We start from the raw sequence: 15,236 nt of genomic DNA on the forward strand, positions 1-15,236 counted from the left end.
AGCCATCCACAGTCTTACTGCTACAGAGCAATGAAAAAACAGGACCTCTTCAGTAAACATTGTGCCATCAAACAACTTGTCCTCTCACTCCCAGAACAAAACCCCACACAGATCAACAGCCTTCCAAAAAAACAAATCAACTCAATCGCCAGCGAAATGAAGGAGCAGTATGTGACTATGTGGGAAAATGATTTCCAGCGCTCAAAGAAGCTGGAGACCTACCACAGCCTACAGAGAGAATACAACCTGACTCCCTACCTACTGAAGGTAAATAGCCCAGAGCAGAGAGATAGATCTTGTGCCAGTACAGAATGAGCGCCCACAGCCTGGAAATAGAAACAGGCAGACAGTATTGGAAGCCATGGGAGGTGAGACTGTGCCAACGATGCGAGGTGGAAGATGAAACACTTCCTGCTGCTTTGCACACAATACGCTGAAGTGAGGAGCGCCCACCTAGAGAAACTCACAGCTCTTATCCAGTACTTTAACAATATAGAAGAGAACCAAAAAATAGCGATCCTCCTGGGAGAAGATGAAACCACAGCAGAACTGGCTGCACACTATATCAGCACCCGTCACAGGCTGAGAGACGTACACTAACCCCCACACCCCTGTGTGTAACTGTTACCCATGTACTGTGTAATCATTATACCTACCCCCTGTTATTCGTGTACTGTGTAATCATTATGCCCTATCCCGTTATTCATTTACTGTGTAATCATTATACCTACCCCGTTATTCATGCACTGTGTAACTACTATACCCTGCCCCGTTATTCATTTCATGTGTAACCATTACACCATACCCCCTATTATTCTGTACTGTGTAATCATTGTACCCTACCCCCTATTATTCATGTACTGTGTAATCATTGTACCCTACCCCCTATTATTCATGTACTGTGTAATCATTGTACCCTACCCCCTATTATTCATGTACTGTGTAATCATTGTACCCTACCCCCTATTATTCATGCTTTGGCAATACTGAAATGTTCTTTCGTTATGCCAATAAAGCTGATTTGATTTGAGTCAGTGTGTAGGGATACAGTGGTTGTATGGGCGTTGGTACAGGAATAGTAGGGAGTCAGGGTGTAGGGATACAGTGGTTGTATGGGCGTTGGTACAGGAATAGTAGGGAGTCAGGGTGTAGGGATACAGTGGTTGTATGGGCGTTGGTACAGGAATAGTAGGGAGTCAGGGTGTATGGATACAGTGGTTGTATGGGCGTTGGTACAGGAATAGTAGGGAGTCAGTGTGTAGGAATACAGGTGTTGTATGGGCGTTGGTACAAGAATAGTAGGGAGTCAGGGTGTAGGGATACAGTATGTGTATGGGCGTTGGTGCAGGAATAGGCGAGTCAGGGTGTAGGAACACTGTGTCTGTATGGGCGTTGGTACAGGAATAGGAGCGAGTCAGGGTGTAGGGACAGTGTTACAGGAATAGTAAGTAGGGAGTCATGGTGTAGGGACACAGTATGTGTATGGGCATTGGTACAGGAATAGCAGAGTCAGGGTGTAGGGACACAGCGTGTGTATGTGTGTTGGTACAGGAATAGCAGAGAGTCAGGGTGTAGGAACACTGTGTGTGTATGGGTGTTTGTTGGTACATGAATAGTAGGGAGTCAGGGTGTAGGGACACAGCATGTGTATGGGCGTTGGTACAGGACTTGCATGGTGTCAGGGTGTAGGGATAGTCAGGGTGTAGGGACACAGTGGGGGTATGGGTGTTGGTACAGGAATAGCAGAGTCAGAGTGTAGGGACACAGTATGTGTATGGGCGTTGGTACAGGAATAGTAGGGAGTTTGGGTGTAGGGACACAGTGGGGGTATGGGTGTTGGTACAGGAATAGCAGAGTCAGGGTGTAGGGTCACAGTATGTGTATGGGCGTTGGTACAGGAATAGCAGAGAGTCAGGGTGTAGGGACACAGTGGGGGTATGGGTGTTGGTACAGGAATAGCAGAGAGTCAGGGTGTAGGGACACAGTGGGGGTATGGGTGTTGGTACAGGAATAGCAGAGAGTCGGGTTGTAGGGACACAGTGGGGGTATGGGTGTTGGTACAGGAATAGCAGAGAGTCAGGGTGTAGGGACACAGTATGTGTATGGGCGTTGGTACAGGAATAGCAGAGAGTCAGGGTGTAGGGACACAGTATGTGTATGGGTGTTGGTACAGGAATAGCAGGGAGTCAGGGTGTAGGGACACAGTGGGGGTATGGGCATTGGTACAGGAATAGCAGAGAGTCAGGGTGTAGGGACACAGTGGGGGTATAGGCGTTGGTACAGGAATAGCAGATAGTCAGGGTGTAGGGACACAGTATGTGTATGGGTGTTGGTACAGGAATAGCAGAGAGTCAGGGTGTAGGGACACAGTATGTGTATGGGTGTTGGTACAGGAATAGCAGAGAGTCAGGGTGTAGGGACACAGTGGGGGTATGGGCGTTGGTACAGGAATAGCAGAGAGTCAGGGTGTAGGGACACAGTGGGGGTATGGGTGTTGGTACAGGAATAGCAGAGAGTCAGGGTGTAGGGACACAGTGGGGGTATGGGTGTTGGTACAGGAATAGCAGAGAGTCAGGGTGTAGGGACACAGTGGGGGTATGGGTGTTGGTACAGGAATAGCAGAGAGTCAGGGTGTAGGGACACAGTATGTGTATGGGCGTTGGTGCAGGAATAGCAGAGAGTCAGGGTGTAGGGACACAGTGTGTGTTCCGGATTCTCTGTTGATCTCTTAAAGTGACAGCTTTAACCATTAAACCTGTTAAGTTATTGACAGAGTTGCATCTTAACCCATTCACGTCCAGAGGTCTGCACCGTGTGATGATGTTCTGCTCCCGACCTCCTCTCCTCCTGCAGCAGTGCGGGGGTTAATGTGGCTCCGGGGGGGCCAGCTGAGCTCTGATCGGATTCATCACGTTAAAATATTAATGCAGAACCATTCCGCTAATTGGTGGCAAATTAGTTAAGAGGCTGCAGTGCGGCTGGCGGGAGTTTAATGACAGATTTAACCTCCTATCCTATTAGGAGCAAAGCAGCTCACCCTATAAGATGCTGTGTCAGCTCCTGACGGGTGGGGCCAAGGGCAGGGCAGGTGGAGTGACGTGTGTGTGTGTGTGTGTTTGTGTGTGTGTGTGACACACACACACACAAGTCTGTGACATCATCAGATGGGTGAACAAATTAAAATGGCAGTGGGCCGCACATATCACAAGAAGAAATGGCCATCGTTGGACACAGATGGTACCCAACTGGATTCCAAGAGAGCTTAAAAGACCCAAGATGACGACCAAAACTAAGATGGGAGGATGAAATTGGAACATTTGTTGGAGCAACGTGGGGAAGAGAGGCTTGTAACCGCAGGATAGACAATGGCTGAAGATGATGATACATATAGTTTGATAGATGTGGTTCACAGGTGGACATCACTGTCTTTGAAGTGGGTGACCCTTGTTCAAATCCCTTCCTTCCAGTCACTAAGGAAATCATGATCTCTCAGGCAGCAAATAATTAGATTGTAAGTTTAATTTGTTCAGGAGTTTGTACATGGGAAATCCTGTGTATACTGCAGTGATATATCAGAGACTAATACCTGTGTGTGTGTGTGTGTGTGTGTGTGTACACATACATAAATAAATGCTCACTATCGCTATACACCATCCCCACTCTTGAGTTCTGCTCAAGGATGTCTTCTCTCTACCCCCTTTTGTGTCTATACACCCTCTCCCGCCTTAAACCCTTCTCACCGACTGCCCCACACCTGTGGAATGCCCTTCCCCTCAATACCCGACTAGCACCCTCTCTATCCACCTTTAAGACCCATCTTAAAATCCACCTCCTTAATGAAGCATATGGGTAGCTCCGTGGCTGATACTGTACACCTCATACATAAACCTTGGCCCCCTGCAGATGTACTTACCAGAACACCATCCTACTGTCTCTGTACCTTCTTCCTACCTACCAATTAGATTGTAAGCTCTTCGGGACAGGGACTCCTTTTCCTAAATGTCAATTTAATGTCTGAAAGCACTTCTTCCCGTCATGTGTTATTTATATGATTAGCATGTTTATTACTGCTGTGAAGCACTAACTACATGAATGGTGCTATATAAATAAAGATATACAAACATACTATGTACAGGTAGTCCTCGCTAACCAAAGTTTCACTTTACAACGCATGGCATATCCAACGCTTTACAATGCTCTCTATGGGCCGTTTTTCGATGCCTGAATGCGTTATCCGACGCGCACCGCCACTGATTAACATGGGACTCACTTTACAACGGTTTCACTATCCCACGCTACTTCGAGAACGGATCATGTTGGATAACCGAGGACTGCTTGTATTGTCTGTATGTATCCGTCTCAGTCTGTGATGTGTAACTCATGTGGGCCCCCGTGTGGTGATACAGCAGTACTGCACCTGGAAAAGTTTCAGTAGAGCATGCAGTGAATTGCAGGGATGCATCACAGAGGGTTGGTTACCGCTGTTTTCTGTAAGGGGGTAGATTATGGACGTGGGCTCAGACAGTTCATTGGTAACCTGACTGATGTAGTACCTCACAAACATCATATGCCGGCTGCATCATGTTACTCTAGTTTACTAGGCTCTTATCGGATAAGAGGGAGTCTCACACAGGGGATTCCTATACGTTATTAGGCTCAGCGCTGTTTCCCTTTGATGGGGTAAAAGGGTGTCCCACACTGGGTATTTCCATACATTATTAGGGTCACCGTTGTCTCTCTCTGATGAGATAAGAGGATGCACCTGTGATGGTAACACAACTCTTGCATGCCCCAGGGGATTGGGGCGTGATCTTAAATCCATGCTGGGGGCGGTCGCACGGTGTCACATGACAGCACACTTCTCCTCTGCCACACGTTTCACCTCGGTGAGTGTTCCCTGCGCTCTGGTCCTGAGGGCGTCCATATCGAGGTCAGGCAGCATGGAGAAGAGAGACCCCGCCTCCTCCTCTTCCTCCTCATCCTCCTGGACCATCTTAGCCAGGTCCTCGGGGAGCTCCACATCGCCTCCGGCTATCTGCAGCTGCGCATCATCCTTCTCACTCTGCAGGCAGAGAATTTATTACACAATTCACACACAAAAACAAAAAAAAAGAAAGAGCACAGCCCATAGTGTGAATCTGTACACATCTATATGGTTATTAAGAATGCAAATTGCGCACTTACAACAATAAAATAGAAAACAAGCAATGCTGATGAATAGACAACAGACAATTTTTGTAGGGGAAAAAGCTGAGCTCTGTAGTGGTTTCTACCAGTCCTGTTTAACCATCAACTAGGGATCCGGGTAACCCACAGCAGATCAGAGGGTAAAAGCAGTCCTTAAAGAGGTTTTACCCAGTACACAGGGTGCTGCATATTCAGCTCCCACCAAACAGCTGAGAATAGGGTATGCTCTTCGCTTTACCAGCTTGCTGAGTTTCCTCCACAACGTAATGGCGTCACTGGCACAGCCCTCTGATGTGACTTCCTCAGGGGTAGCCTTCTGTGTTCTCAAAGCACCTTAAATTGTTTCTGAATATACAGCACCCTGTGTAATGGGTAAAACGTATGCATGTATGTATGATATATATATATATATATATATATATATATATATATATATATATATATATCTTACTATATATTTCTGAAAGCGTCATATGTTTCTGTGTCTGTATGTGTCTCCCTGTGTCCCTCCCTGTGTCCCTAGCGGCAATCCCATTGGACCTTGGGCCAGGCCAATGAGATTGCTCCCTTGGCCCGCCCCCGCACACCTCTCATTGGCCTGAGGCGGAGTGATGGGCCAAAGGAGAGACGGAGAGACACACACACACCACCCCCTCCTCCCCCACGCTCTCTGCGGCTCTCCCCTCACATAGGCCGCTCCCCCAGGTGACCATCCCCGAGAGCGCTCCCCACGGCTCTCACCACCCATAGGCCACTCCCTCACCCGGCGCTCTCCCTCACCCCCCACCCGCTCACCCCCCGCTCTCCCCCCCCCCGCCCGCTCACCCCCCTCTCCCCCTCTCCTCCTCTCCCCCCCCGCTAACCCCTCCCCCCCACCCACACACACAGAGCACGCTCTCTGCGGCTCTCCCCTCACACAGACTGCTCCCCGTCCCAGAGGCCGCTCCTCCGGCTGTCTCCGCCTCTCCCCGCGGGAGGCACAGCACCTCCTCACCGGAGCGTCTCAGCCTCTCCGCTGAGGAGCCCGAGGTGGAGGAGGAGGGCGGGTTATTTAACGCGTCCCTGACTCCCCCTGCCCTTTGCCCCCCCTACCCTCCCTGATGCCCCCTACCCTCCCTGCCCCTTGCCCCCTGCCCTTTGCCCCCTGCCCTTTGCCCCCTGCCCTCCCTCCCCCTGCCCTTTGCCCCCTGCCCTCCCTCCCCCTGCCCTTTGCCCCCTGCCCTCCCTCACCGTGCCCTTTCCTCCTGCCCTTTGCCCCCTGCCCTCCCTCCCCCTGCCCTTTGCCCCTCCTCCCTCTGCCCTTTGCCCCCTGCCCTCCCTCCTCCTGGCCTTTGCCCCCTGCCCTCCCTCCCCCTGCCCTTTGCCCCCTGCCCTTTGCCCCCTGCCCTCCCTCCCCCTGGCCTTTGCCCCCTGCCCTCCCTTCCCCTGCCCTTTGCCCTCTGCCCTCCCTCGCCCTGCCCCTAATCCGCTGCCCCCCCAGCCCTTTGCCCCCTGCCCCCCCAGCCCTTTGCCCCCTGCCCTCCCTTCCCCTGCCCTTTGCCCCCTGCCCTCCCTCCCCCTGCCCTTTGCCCCCTGCCCTCCCTCCCCCTGCCCTTTGCCCCCTGCCCTCCCTCCCCCTGCCCTTTGCCCCCTGTCCTCCCTCCCCCTGCCCTTTGCCCCCTGCCCTCCCTCCCCCTGCCCTTTGTCCCCTGCCACCCTCCACCTGCCCCCCCAGCCCTTGGCCCCCTATCCCCCCCAGCCCTTTGCCCCTCCCTGCCCTTTGCCCCACCCCTCCCTGCCCTTTGCCCCTCCCTGCCCTTTGCCCCGCTCCTCCCTGCCCTTTGCCCTGCCCCTCCCTGCCCCCCCCCCCGCCCTGCCCCCCCCCCCCCGCCCCTCCCTGCCCTTTGCCCCCCTGCCCTTTGCCCTCCCCACCCTTCTACGCCCCTTGGCCCCCCCCGCCCTTCGACGCCCCTCCCCCCCGCCCTTCCACTCCATGCCCCCTGCCCTTCCACGCCCGGGCAACGCCGGGTATATCAGCTAGTATATATATAAATAAACAGGGGCAGCAGCCTACATGTTAAGACGCCCATCTTTAAAGTGGCCCTTTTTTAATGTGGCATGCAGTGTGCAGTTTAACAGGGAGTTCAACAGGAGTAGAACAAGTGGACAACAGAACACCAACTGATCCTGAATTGGAAATGCGCTGGAAAGGAGGACATTTTCTATCCCAGACCTCACTCTCCTCTCAACAATAAACTATCACTGTCATGTCTCTTCTACTTCTTCTTTCTCTCTGTACATGAATTATTTCTCTCTCACTCTCTGCTACTCTTTGCTATAACTGAGACCTGGCTCACTCAGTCTGACTCTGCTCTGGGAGCTGCCCTCTCTTAGGGTGGCCTTTCTTTCTCCCACACTCCGCGCCCTGATGGCAGGGGTGGAGGCGTGGGGCTCCTCTCCTCTATCTGCCGTTACCGAACCCTTCCTATTCCTCCCTTTCTTTCCCCTCCTTTGAGGCTCACACTGTCCAGCTTTTTTTTTTCTCTCCCTGTCCATGTGCTGGTCATCTATTGCCCACCTACCTCTACTCACCCCCCGTCTTTCTCACTTTCAATCCTGGCTCTACTTCTTTCTCTCCTCTGACTCCCCTGTTCTCCTTGGGGACTTCAACTGCCATATTGATGACCCCTCTATCCCTTGGGCTTCCTGTTTTCTCTCTCTAACCTCTTCTTTTGGCCTTCAACAGTGGACTGCAGCCAGCACCCACAAGGATGGCCACTACTTAGTTCTGGTTTTCACAAAAAACTTTTCTCTCTCAGATTTCTCCATTTCCCCCTTTCCTCTCTCTGACCATCATCTCATCTCATTTTCTCTCTCTCACTAATCCCCATCTCCCCTTCTTTCTGCAGAGACCTGCACTCTTTTAACCTACTGTACCAACTTTTCATTCCACTTTGCGCTCCTTCCTCTCCTCTCCGCTATAGACTAATAACCTGGTCAGAAACGACAACTCAGCCCTATCCTCCTCTCTTGCTCTACATACCCCTCTTTCTCTCTGCCGTTCTCACCCTTCTAACCCCAGACCCTGGCTTAATAGCCAGACACACATGCTGCGTTCCTGCACTCGTTCCACTGAACGCCTCTGGAGGAAACCTCACAATCTCGCAGACTTCCTTCATTACAAATTTAATCTATCAACTCTGCCCTCTCCCAGGCTAAACAAACCTACTTTTCTTCACTAATCAACACACATAAGTCTAACCCACAGCGCCTCTTCTCTGTTTTTGATTCCCTACTCAGACCACCCTCTGATACCTGTTTTTCTTCCTCCATGTCACCTCAGGACTTTGCCGACTATTTCAAGAAAAAGGTGGAATCCATACATCAGTACATCCCACCTGTAGCTTCCTCCCATCCTACACCTCTTCCTAACTTTCCTACCTTCCATGACACTTTTTCTGCTGTCACAGAGGAGGATGTATCGTTGCTGATCTCATCTTCTCACTCTACCACTTGCCCTCTTGACCCAATTCCCTCCCATCTCCTAAAACCTCATGCTCCTACTCTAATCCCTATGCTTACACACATTTTTAACTCCTCCCTCTTCTGGTACCTTTCCCTCCTCCTTCAAACATGCAACAGTTATACCATTACTCAAAAACAGCAAGCTTGACCCTACCTGTCTTTCTAACTATCGTCCTGTATACCACCTTTTGCCTCTAAACTCCTTGAATGCCTTGTATTCTCTCGCTTGCTCCATTTTCTCACCACCTATTCTCTCCTAGACCCTCTACAATTTGGCTTCCGCACTGCTCACTCCACTGAAACAGCCCTCACTAAAATAACCAATGACCTCCATACTGCCAAAGACAAATGTCACTAAACTCTGCTCATATTACTCGACCTCTCTGCAGCATTTGATACAGTGGACCACCCTCTTCTCCTTCACATTCTCCATACTTTTGGTATCCATAACAAAGCTCTATCCTGGATCTCATCCTACCTCTCCCATCGTACTTTCAGTGTCTCTTCTGCTAACACCTCCTCCTCCTCTATCGATCTCTCTGTGTGGGTACCCCAGGGCTCTGTCCTGGGACCTCTTCTCTTTTCTCTGTACACACTCTCTCTAGATGACCTAATCACATCTCTTGGGTTCAAATATCACCTCTATGCTGATGACACACAAATTTACTTTTCTACCCTTGACCTTGCACCTGCTGTACAGACCAAAGTTTCTGAATGACCTCTATGCGATATCATCCTGGATGGTCCGCCGCCGACTTAAACTTAACATGTCAAAAACAGAGCTCCGCATACTTCCTCCCAAACCTGGCCCTACTACCGCCTTCTACATTACTGTTGGAAGTACTATCATTCACCCTGTATTACAAGCACGCTGCCTAGGGGTCACACTCTACTCCTCTCTCACATTCAAAATGTAGCTAAAACCTATAGTTTTTTTCCTCCGCAATATTACAAAGATACGCCCTTTCCTCTGTTGCTCGACTGCTAAAACTCTGGCTCAGGCCCTCATTCTCTCCCGTCTCGATTACTGTAACTTCCTGCTGTGCGGCCTTCCTGCCTCTCACCTACAATCTATCCTAAACGCTGCTGCCAGAATCACTCTACTCTTTCCTAAATCTGTATCAGTGTCTCCCCTGCTGAATTCACTCTCCTGGCTTCCTATCCAATCTGGCATCTCGCACTCAAGTCTCCTCCTCACTTTTAACGCTTTACACTCTTCTGCTCCTCCTTATATCTCAGCCCTAATTTCTCGCTATGCACCATCCCGACTCTTGTGTTCTGCTCAAGGATGGCTTCTCTCTACCCCCTTTGTATCCAAAGCCCTCTCCCGCCTTAAACCTTTCTCACTGACTGCCCCGCACCTCTGGAATGCCCTTCCCACACACACACACACATGGGGAGTACAAACAGGTACTTCTCTACACACTGATACAAGCACTCACACGCACACATGGGGAGTACAAACAGGTATTTCTCTACACACACATACGCACGCGCACGCGCACACACACACACCGCCTACCTGTGGCAGTCTGTACTTGTCCCTCATGTGCATTCTGACTGTTGCTCTCTCTGCTTTCTTCTGAGCGAAGACGTGATCCCGTTCTATCCTGCGCATACACACACAGCACTGTGACCTCACTGCGCATACACACACAGCACTGTGACCTCACTGCGCATACACACACATCACTGTGACCTCACTGCACATACACAAACAGCGCTGTGACCTCACTGCGCATACAAACACACAGTGCTGTGACCTCACTGCGTATACACACGCAGCGCTGTGACCTCACTGCGCATACTCACACAGCGCTGTTACCTCACTGCGCATACACACGCAGCGCTGTGACCTCACTGCGCATACACACAGCGCTGTGACCTCACTGCACATACATACACAGCGCTGTTACCTCACTGCGCATACACACACAGCGCTGTGACCTCACTGCGCATACACACAGCGCTGTGACCTCACTGCACATACATACACAGCGCTGTGACCTCACTGCGCATACACACACAGCGCTGTTACGTCACTGCGCATACACACACAGCCCTCCACAGCAAAGCATATAGCAAATGGAAATATTACTGTATGCTATATGCTTTGCTGTGAAAGGTTTTTGTCACTTTTTTTACCCACCATAACTTAACTAAGTATGTTAAACCCTATCCTTGCTTCATTTTTGCATAGCCAGTATAACCAACCCCACACTGATGAGACCCATTAAGGTCGAAATGGCTGTCTGTGGGTGGGTTTACTGGCCATGCATCTTAACCCAGTCTGTGCTCAAAGCTGTGACCATGCAGCAAACTTAAGCCTATAGGGAACCATGTTAATGGTTTGAAGCAAAAGGTGGCACTGTGTTCTCATTTGCATGTCATTTCCCAGAATCCCTTGCTGCAGTGGAAGTGCTGTGTGATAATGGTGAAAGGCAGGGGTGCAGACCTGTTGAACTGTCTAAGACATGCAAATGAGCATACAGTAATATTTCCATTTGCTATAGCTAATATATATATATATATATATATATATATATATATATATATATATATATATATATATATATATATGCAAATACAACTGTATGCTCATCTGCATGTCTTAGGCAGGTCTGCAACCCCGCCTTTCCCCATTATCACCCAGCATACAGCACTTCCACTGCAGCAAGGGATTCTGGGAAATGACATGCAAATGAGCACACAGTGTCACTTTTTGCCTCAAAAACCATTTTTAACATGGTTCCCTATAGGCTTAAGCTTGCTGCATGGTCACAGCTTTGAGCACAGCCAGGGTTAAGGTGCATACCCAGAAAACCACCAGCCTATAGGGAACCATGTTAAAAATGGTTTTTGAGGCAAAAAGTGACACTGTGTGCTCATTTGCATGTCATTTCCCAGAATCCTTTGCTGCAATGGAAGTGCTGTATGCTGGGTGATAATGGGGAAAGGCGGGGTTGCAGACCTGCCTAAGACATGCAGATGAGCATACAGTTGTATTTGCATATTTGCTTTCCTGTGGAGGGTTTTTGTCACTTTTTTTACTCACCACAACTTAACTCAGTATTATAGTGTGTGCACACGCACACGCACACGCACAAAAATGGAGCACACAGGTATACCAAAAGAATGAAAATAAGAATTTATTAATGAACTTAAAAACAAGGGGGAAAATCTAAAATGAAGGGGGACACTCTCAAAATCCCCACAAAGGGACAAAGCGCTGAATCAGACATATGGCACAAATGGAACTGACCTAATACAAAATACAGCCTGGTAACAAAAGTCAACGCATGATATAAAGTAGCTCTGTAGAAACTGGTGTTATAATGCCACGACACCTACTAGAGGCAAAGAAGTGTAACTACAGATAAATGGCTACAAAATGCATACACATAGACACAGAGAGAGCAAAAAGTATACTCAGTAAATAGCAAGTAGATGTAAAAGGCTGGTAATACTCATACATTACCAGTGTTGCACCCAGATCATAGCTGGGACAGTTGAAGGTATGCAAATCACAGCTGGATGAAAAAGGTCAGTCCAAATAAGAAATGGAATCTAAACTTGTATCCATTTCATAATACATCACCAGAGAATCAGTAAGTGCAAATGCACTGTCCCCTGAATGTGGTGAGGAAAAAGGGAGTGAGTTTCAGTACAAGAGGGGTGGGCTATTTATAGGCAAAGAGGAACTTCTTCTTTCTTACCCCGATTTTGGCGCAAATCTATTAAGTGCCTCTTTGCCTATAAATAGCCCACCCCTCTTGTACTGAAACTCACTCCCCGAAGAAGACCGTTGTTGAAACGCGTTGGAGAGGCAGCTGTTGCAGGGGGGGCCCTTTTTCCTCACCACATTCAGGGGACAGTGCATTTGCACTTACTGATTCTCTGGTGATGTATTATGAAATGGATACAAGTTTAGATTCCATTTCTTATTTGGACTGACCTTTTTCATCCAGCTGTGATTTGCATACCTTCAACTGTCCCAGCTATGATCTGGGTGCAACACTGGTAATGTATGAGTATTACCAGCCTTTTACATCTACTTGCTATTTACTGAGTATACTTTTTGCTCTCTCTGTGTCTATGTGTATGCATTTTGTAGGCATTTATCTGTAGTTACACTTCTTGGCCTCTAGTAGGTGTCGTGGCATTATAACACCAGTTTCTCAGAGCTACTTTATATCATGCCTTGACTTTTGTTACCAGGCTGTATTTTGTATTAGGTCAGTTCCACATGTCTGACTCAGCGCTTTGTCCCTTTGTGGGGATTTTGAGGATTTTGAGAGTGCCCCCCTTCATTTTAGATTTTCTCCCTAGTTTTTAAGTTCATTAATAAATTCTTATTTTCATTCTTTTGCTATACCTGTGTGCTCCATTTTTGGTACTCTCTTTTTTTGTTGTTTTCATATTATTATTGTCACAGGGAAGCACCGTTGTCTGTAGTCACAGTTACACATATTTGACAGCTTATGGCAACCACTTTTTCATATTAGGCGTGCATGCGGTATACTGTGTGTGTGTGTGATATATATATATATGTGTGTGTGTTTGTGTACAGGCGTATATGGGTATATAGATGTATGCGTGTGTGAACAGGTGTAAGTGTACATATATTGATATACAAATGTGTAGAGGTGTGAGTTTACATATAATTGTATGCGTGTGTGTGTACAGGTGTAAGTGTATATGTATTGTATTGTATGTCTTTATTTATATAGCGCCATTAATGTACATGAATGTGTGAATGTATAAAGATATATTTGTATATATAGATGTATGTGTGTACAGGTGTAGGTGTATATACAGATGTATGTACTGTATATAGTATAGGTAGGTGTATAAACATATGTATATTTGTGTGTGTGTTTGTATATATTTAAAAAAAAATCAAAAATGAATAGATGATACCGTTCTGTGGCTAACTAAATGCTTTTATTTGTGCGAGCTTTCGAGATTCACTGATCTCTTCTTCCAGCGGTGTTTTTGTAATTGTGATTGTAACACCGCCGGAAGAAGAGATCAGTGTATCTCGAAAACTCGCACAAATAAAAGCATTTTGTTAGCCACAGAACGGTATCGTCTATTCATTTTTGATTATTAAAGCTCGGCTAACGGTACAGATATATATATACACACTTCTGTAATTAGATGTGTGTGTGTGTGTGTGTGTGTGTGTATATATATATATATATATATATAGCCAATAAAGAATATCACTTGTGAGCACATTCACATGTCGTAGACAGGTCTGCAACCCTGCCTTTCAACCATTATCACCTCGCATACAGTGCTCCCACTGCAGCAAGGGATTCTGGGAGATGACATGCAAATGAGCACACAATGTGTCACCTTTTTGCTTGGAATATCCATTCACATGGAGCCCATTTAAGCTGATGTATCGCCGTTCACACAGCTTTTAAGCACAGCATGGGACTAGCAAAGCAAGTTTAAACCACTCACAGACATGTTTCAACCTTGATGGGTATCATCAGTGTGAGGTTGGTATAAACTTGCTTTCAAATATTTCTAGGCTGGGTAGGTTTACCATACATTTTAAGTTACACACATATACACATATACATATACACGTGTGTGCTCCACACTCACTTCTCCTCCACCAGTTGTCTCTGATACTCCTCAAACTCCTCTCGTGTCATCCCCTTGGATTGCGCTGTCTCTTTTCCATCAGCACTCTCTTTCGTCTCTGTCTCTCCCCCACCTCCCAAATTATTCCCCAGGTTCTTCATGGAGGATCCCATCATCGTCTTCAGCATGAACGCCATGGGGCTGTCACTGACTGTCTCACCCGCACGCCTGTGCTCTCTGGTGTCCCTCACCCCCCCTGCACTCTTTCACCCTTTACTCTCTCCCCCCTTCTGTCTCTTACCTCCTGCACACTCTCCCCCTTCCCTCTCTCTCTGCACAAGGTGAGTGTGACCTGCACAGACAGCCTTAACCAGCTTAACGCATTAAGTATTAGAGAGGAGGAGACACCTCTACAAAGTACCCCCCCGCCCCACCCTCCCTGGGAGCCCTGCCCCCCTCCGTAGGGGACAAGGCATCCCCCGCACACCTCCCTCTCTTCAACTAACTGCCCCAACCCTCCTGGCAGTACTGGCTATCTCCTACCCCCTGAACTTCCACCCTTCACATGCTAAGTGGGGAGGGGTGGATAAAGTGGGGAAGCATGCTGGATGTTGAGCCCCTGGGGTTGTTAAAGGGGTTTGGTGCAGAGCGTTGCACATATTCACGTTGCTCCTGCAGAGCATCGGCAACATTCCCATCTCCCATGCAGAGCTTCGCACATATTAACATCTGCCCTGCAGAGCATCACTCTCCTTCACATCTCCCCTGCAGAGTCGCACACATTCACATCTCCCCTGCAGAGCATCGCACACATTCACATCTCCCCTGCAGAGCATATCCCCCTTGCAGAGCATTGCACTAATAAGATCAGCTCCATAGTTCAAGCCATTAACCCTCTCACTGCAGAGCGTCACACAGATTATTCACGCTCATTTCAGAACCAGTAC

General features: G+C 48.4%; 1 protein-coding gene across 1 annotated transcript; it reads right to left on the reverse strand.

The window, feature by feature from the left end:
• Positions 1-3,501: 3,501 nt before the first annotated feature.
• Positions 3,502-14,584, reverse strand: LOC142501419 (complexin-4-like). The gene is made up of 3 exons (XM_075611311.1): positions 14,311-14,584; positions 10,214-10,301; positions 3,502-5,062 (listed from the first exon to the last, which is right to left on the reverse strand). Exons 1-3 carry the CDS (start codon positions 14,484-14,486, stop codon positions 4,844-4,846), a joined length of 483 nt encoding a protein of 160 aa, XP_075467426.1. The 5' UTR covers positions 14,487-14,584; the 3' UTR covers positions 3,502-4,843.
• Between the last annotated feature and the right edge of the window lie 652 nt (positions 14,585-15,236).

The sequence above is a fragment of the Ascaphus truei genome, chromosome 8 (assembly GCF_040206685.1).
Source record: "Ascaphus truei isolate aAscTru1 chromosome 8, aAscTru1.hap1, whole genome shotgun sequence".
Lineage (NCBI taxonomy): Eukaryota > Metazoa > Chordata > Amphibia > Anura > Ascaphidae > Ascaphus > Ascaphus truei.

What these genes read in the sequence shown, in the direction of transcription:
- LOC142501419 (XM_075611311.1), bottom strand. Translation starts at nt 14,486, where the DNA reads ATGGCGTTCATGCTGAAGACGATGATGGGATCCTCCATGAAGAACCTG. An exon ending in AGACAACTGGTGGAGGAGAA is followed by an intron (nt 10,302 to 14,310) that starts GTGAGTGTGGAG and finishes GTGTATGCGCAG; the next exon opens with GATAGAACGGGATCACGTCT. An exon ending in ACAAGTACAGACTGCCACAG is followed by an intron (nt 5,063 to 10,213) that starts GTAGGCGGTGTG and finishes CTCTGCCTGCAG; the next exon opens with AGTGAGAAGGATGATGCGCA.